General features: G+C 36.4%; 1 protein-coding gene across 1 annotated transcript; it reads right to left on the bottom strand.

Moving 5' to 3' along the window:
- Positions 1-2,439: 2,439 nt before the first annotated feature.
- Positions 2,440-5,645, bottom strand: LOC106391937. The gene is made up of 5 exons (XM_013832683.3): positions 4,710-5,645; positions 4,145-4,194; positions 3,976-4,053; positions 3,312-3,879; positions 2,440-3,229 (listed from the first exon to the last, which is right to left on the bottom strand). The coding sequence occupies exons 1-5, from the start codon at positions 4,860-4,862 to the stop codon at positions 2,681-2,683; spliced, it is 1,398 nt and encodes a 465-aa protein (XP_013688137.2). The 5' UTR covers positions 4,863-5,645; the 3' UTR covers positions 2,440-2,680.
- Positions 5,646-6,249: the final 604 nt, after the last annotated feature.

Below are 6,249 nucleotides of genomic sequence, written 5' to 3'. Positions count from 1 at the left end.
ACCCTATATGTATATGTTTTCTAAGCCATTGTGGAAGCTATGCTTTTATTTTAGACTTTCTTTTAGGTTAGGAAAAAATAGAAGAACTCCTTCAGAGTTCTCTTGGAACTCCTTTGATTTTTCTATTGATTTATATGACATCTATTTGTCCTATGTTTTTTGTTTCATCTATCATGTCTGAGTAGATCCCCTGTTAGATTAGGGATTATCTAGGGTTTTGATGAACTTGTGATTGATAGAACTGCAAGGGTAAATATAATGTTTCCTTCACCAGGATTAAATGTATTGCTTGTTTCTATAATGATTGGAATACCGTGAGAGCCTGACTTATCATCTAGAAACCTACAGGATAATTGGAATAGCGCGAGCATGTGATCGATACCTGAAACGAATCATGTTAAGCTAAGTTGTTAGGCACATACGAGAGTTAGTTTAGATAACATAGTGAACAAATTGAATTGGATCTTAAAGCTTGTCAGAAAGATTTATTGATCGACACTCTTTAGTATCGATCGAGACTCTTTCTTAATTCGCATACGAGAGTTGGCAGAATTTAGACATCTTATTAGTAACTGCATGCGAGAGCTAGATTACTTGCTTGTTGAATTTGAGTTCTATGACTAAGCCTAAAACCCTTAGCTGCTATTTATCTGAGTTTTGATTACCTATTTGATACCCCTAGATCTAGCTCTTATCCCATCAATTTACAACTCTTTTATTCATTGCTTTGTTATTTATTGCTTTATATATTTTGACCTAGCTAAATCTGAAATAAAAGTCTATTGTGTGAAACACCGAGTCTCTGTGGATTCGATTGAAGTCGATTTCTTATTTGAGAGAGTTGCTCTAGGATAATTTGAGCATATCACCAAGCCTTCCCAAATTCGCTCTGAGAAACATGAGTCTGCCTTCTTCAACAGATGCATTATCTGCACGAAGGTAGAAAAAGTAACGGGACCATGATCCGGTCCCATAAACGGTCTCGGATTGACGTAGCACATTAAGGAGTTTGACCTGCTGTGCACATTCAAGAGATTCTTTAAATGATGCACGTCCAGATCGACGTTGTACTTATAACAATGAAGCATGATCCAAACCAAGTGTCACAATCCACGAGGATTTAATTGGCTGAATGCCAACCCATGTTCATGGAGGTAGCGGATAATTAATGACGGTATCAGGAACCACGCAAATCTAGACGAGAGGTAAGCCTCAAAAACGTAAAGTGACCGGGAGGAGGGTTAACGGCGCGATCATGGATCCACATAACCCCGGAAGAGACCTAGTCAGAAACATCAAAAGTATGAGTGCCAGCAACTTGTTCTCGGCAGTCCTAGACGGAACCCTCAGGAATTAAGGAACACATCCTTGGTGCTCGCAGATGAAAGAGAGCGTATAAATCAATTGAGAACGCCACAACAATTCTTTCAAAGTAGAGAGAGAGAAAACAATGGATTTTTTTATTTAAGAGAACTCTTGAGAAATGAGCAAGCAAATGAGAATAAAGGGAACATCTACTTCTTATAATGAGGTGAAAGGTATGTTCACTCGACATACGTTTCAGCCTCCAAAAAGCTCAGGATCGGAAAGGCGACAATTAGCCATTAATCCCACTTTAAACGCTCAGGACCGGAAAGGCTAAAATCACCCAAAAACGTATTGTGTACGAGAATAAGCAGAGAATGTTGAGATGACAATTTCACATACGCCGTGCCAACTTGAGAAAAGATACATAGAACAAACTCCCCATGTTTCTTTCCAGACAAGAAATAAAAAATTTATGTCCAAATAAGGACTATTCCAAAAATATTATATAACAATTATAGTAATTAATCTAATTAATTTTATATTTGTATTGACGGTATTTATGTCTTTTGGATTTTGAGATACAAATATTGCATCCTACATTTTTTACATCTCAAATATATAAATATTATATATATTATGCATCCAGATGCAACATCTAGATATTGATATCGGCACACAACATCTGAATATCTGCATCTAGATGTAGTGTGCCGATACAAAAACTAACATAACCTAAATTTTATAAAGATAAGTTAGAAAAATGTTCGTAAATCAAAGAAAAATTTGAGACTACTACAATAACAAGTTCATGTGTTTTTCTAACAATTTAACCATGAGATTATGGGATGTGCATTTTTTCTAAACAGTTATAAAACTGTTTCCCCACTGTTCCATACCTGCAGATAGAATAGACCCAAATATAAAACTAAATTGACCAAGTAAAAGGCTTTTTTCTGCCTAACTACCAACAACATATGAAGAAACAAAAACTTCAAAATGAGCAAAATCATCTCACCCTATTCTGCTTTCTTTGCCTTTCTTTTTTTGTCACAATGTATTTCAAATGGAAACCTAATTGAACTTGTATTTAACTATCTTTTCCAAGACCAGTTGGTAAAAAAAAAAAATCGGTAATTCAAAGAAAAATCTGAGATTACTAAAATAACAATGTTCATATACTTTTTTCTAAAAAGCTAACGAGAAGATTATTGGGATTTTATATAAACAGTTAGTTTCACCAGTGATCAGAGAGTATCTATGCCTGCAGATCAAATTGACCCACCACATATAAAACTACAAAGATAAAATAAAGGCTTTCTCTGCCTAACTATCAACAACACATGAAGAAACAAATACGCCACGATGAACAAACTCATCTCACCCTAGTCCGCTTTCTCCCCGTCAATGCAGGAGAATCGAGTCCACGATCCACTTGTTTATTACCATCTCTTCCTCTTCTTCTCTCTACCGCTGTAACTTTCTTACCAGCCACCGGTACAATCATTTTTTTACCACTGCTTGAAGCCGTCTTCACTATATCCTGCTCAGCCTTTTTAAGAGGGTGCGCCCCTGTTCTTGGTTTTTTAACTCCCACGCTCGTTCGGACAGCAGGAGATTTAGATGTCGAAGGGGGAACTGGAACCTTTGTGCTTGTAGTAATGCTGCTGCTGCGATGAGGAGGGGGAGGATGATGGTCTTCGGTCAAATAGTGTCTGAGAGACTTTGTGACAATGTCTCTAAGACATACTGCAGATTTGTGCTCACGAGTGTTCTTAGAGTAAAAAATGGCTGCATTGTTCGCCACCAAAAGAATGTCCATAAACAGCTCTTTAGCTGAAGATATCAAACGACCGTTGATTCTTGACTTTATAGTGTCTAAATCCATATGCCTCCGTACCAGTTTCTTATATCTTGCCCTTTTCTGTTTATTACAATCAAACACATGACGTCAAGCAGATACAATAAAATCAAACACAAGACTGTCATTATATGATTTTATCAACCTGACTATCAAGCCGTCTCCGGAAGACAAGAGCACATTCGTTATGTATGATAGTGTTGTATATCTTCATAAGCTCTTCAGGTAAAGCCAAACCATGGCCTCGGCTTTGAATGCTGGTGCTGCCAGTAGAAGCAGCTTCCTTAGCAATATCAACGGTAGAAGAATCCAACATATCGCTTTCTTCCGTAACATCTTTACCGGCGCTGCAATCTTTTCGTTTTCGCTTGCCTCGTTTCTTCCTCATACTCGGAAGCACTTGTCCTCTTACTCCTATACCATACATGGACTCAAAAATGTCTCGGTGTAACAGATTCATCTTCTTATCTTGCTCTTTTGCTGCTTCTGACTTGGCTTGTGGTGACCAGTTTGTTGTAGTGAGCTCTTGCTGTGTGAAACTACCAACTGATGACATGTCTTTGGATGTATCTTTGCTTGTGCATTCTCCTCCGCCTTCGGATTTTGGAGAGGGTGGTTCGAGTGATAACGTTCGGCTTGAATCATAATAATTGTTTTGATGACATTCTTCATTGCTTTCTGATTTCAGACTTTGAAGCTTTGATTCCAACGACCTGAAAGCAGAATATTATATCACAAAAGATTGAACATCAAGAAAACTTCCAAGACATTAGCAAGAACTTGGTGATATATTGGAAGCAAGTGCTAACCCAATGGAGTCTTCGGATCTAAGTAAAGCAGCCTTAAGCTCAGCTACTCGTTTCTTTTTAAGCTCTTCAAACCAAGCTCTACAAGAAACACAAACATATGATTTAAAAGAGAGTGTAGATTGCTTGGTATCAGAACAGGACAAGAAAGAGAAAAAAAACAAATACTTACTTGCATCCCAAATAACGTTCTCGCAAGTTCTTGTACTTGGCTTTACATATCTGCAACAAGATTAGGATTTAGCAAAGATAAGAAGAGTGACAACATGTGAAATGAGCCAACTCATTCTTCAATATCACAACCACCACAAGACATTTTCTAATATTTTGGTCTTACATAACTGAAAAAAAAAACACTATTAAGCAAACTTGGACATATCATTGTGGTTATGTTCCAATTTGAAAAATATAAAACTCATGTATCTGGAGTTTCATTGAGACATAAGCAATATATAAAGGATTATGGTTAATCTACTTATCACCATTTGGTTTTAAGTTCCAAGATAATCACAATTCGAGACTGAGAAGTAGAGGTGAGTATCTACACTTGTCTAACCAGATAAATAAATCTTTCTTTTTTAACTTAGACTTGACCTTTCTTGAGATACAAGTTATGAATCTATGCTTCTAAATCAACCGACAACAACACACGGTTTCTTCCCTTCAGTTAACAGTTTGCAGAGTTTTCATTATTATCTTATCCTGAAGGGAGCGAGGAGATTAAATAGAGAACAAACCTCAGGTGTAAAAATATCGGAGAGAGAATGAGAACGGAGTTCTTCGGAGACGACGGTCCAGTCGCCGGTTCCGTGACGTAGAACGGCACCGCCGAGTAGAAGCTCTTCCCATGTTCCCCAATCACTCGCCATCTTTGTCGTCATCATAACCATCAAGGTCAAAATCAAAAGCCGCGTGTGCGTTACACGCTCGTCCTCGATTTTGAAAAAACAAATCTAAAAACCAAATTAAACTACGCACCCACCGCGCACGTTAGCGCGTTTAACAACACCTAATCTTTCCTTTTTATCCTCCGACCACGTAATTTCTCAGAAAAATAAAAATGAGAACAGAGACGGAGACAGCGCAAGCAAAATAAACAAAAAAAAGGAAACGGTCTCGATTGGGTTTGTGCGGATTATATTACACGAAAACGATTTCCCGACAAGAAATTGGGAAAAACAGAAATTTAAATTAAAAAAGAAAAAAGAAAAAAAAACTCTGAGGCAGGACAGAAAGGTTTGACGAAGGGTATGTTTCTCTCTGCTCGACGCTTGTAAAAATGGAAATTGTTGGTTCTGTTTTCTTTTTTCTAAAGAGACAGGAAGGATGGTTTTGTTTTTGAACGTAGACGGACTAGATTTGTGTGCCTTGTTTTTATTGTTTTCTTTTTCTTTTTTTTTTGTCAACATTGTTTTTTGTTTTTCCTAAATAAAGTAATTTATTAAACAGAGTTTTCTATCATGTTGTTATGAACCATTCAAGTGAATGCCATAACCAAAAGTGGTTTAGACTTTTCATTTTCTCCTGGTTTTTCTTTTCTTTGTGTGATTAGGATTTCATTTTCCTTATTGGTTTACGATTTGTAATTTTTTCATTTATCTATGACGGTGTATAACTCTTGTAATTCCCTATATATAAATGGCACATTATGTTACGAATAAGAACAACTAATTCTCTCTTTCTCTCTTTATTTACAACACGTTATCAGCACGAAATTCTAATCATCCGAGCAAAAACTCTAGCCGTGTAAACAAACAGATTTTATAAGAAACCCTAATCAAGCCGTCTCGTACACCATCTATGTCTCGTACACCATTTCTGTTTTACGAGACCATCTCAAATTATATACCAAGATAAGTTCTATTTTCTATTTACTTAAGTCTATTAGTTTATACTATTTATTACGGTGCTCGTAAGTTGTATAATGAATCTAAAAGGATATATTATATTTATGGTGTCATGTTTTACATGTTTAATTATTCATCGTAATGTTGCTACTACGTCTAGTTTTATTTGTTTCACATCGTTCATGGCATGCTCGACTAATCTCCAAAAGTAACATGCAGTCCTACTTAGAGATTATTGACTTGGTTAAAATCTCATCACTTTTGCCGACCGTGGTCTCTGATGTGGCATCCGTTTTCAGTTTTGAAACTCTCCAACGTAATCTCCATTCCAATCGAGATAAGTAATTATTATGTGGTATTGGTATGAATGTGTAATAAATATTATAATATTTTATATATATGTATATTGCTAAATATAGAAAGTTCAATC

The sequence above is a fragment of the Brassica napus genome, chromosome C4, assembly GCF_020379485.1.
Source record: "Brassica napus cultivar Da-Ae chromosome C4, Da-Ae, whole genome shotgun sequence".
Classification (NCBI taxonomy): domain Eukaryota; kingdom Viridiplantae; phylum Streptophyta; class Magnoliopsida; order Brassicales; family Brassicaceae; genus Brassica; species Brassica napus.
Note: the sequence above shows the minus strand (reverse complement) of the source record. Positions and strands in the feature narration are given on the sequence as shown.

Coding starts and splice junctions, on each gene's coding strand:
- LOC106391937 (XM_013832683.3), bottom strand. CDS start 4,862: ATGGTTATGATGACGACAAAGATGGCGAGTGATTGGGGAACATGGGAA. Junction 4,195..4,709: donor CCGATATTTTTACACCTGAG/GTTTGTTCTCTA, acceptor ATCTTGTTGCAG/ATATGTAAAGCCAAGTACAA. Junction 3,880..3,975: donor AGATCCGAAGACTCCATTGG/GTTAGCACTTGC, acceptor TTCTGCTTTCAG/GTCGTTGGAATCAAAGCTTC.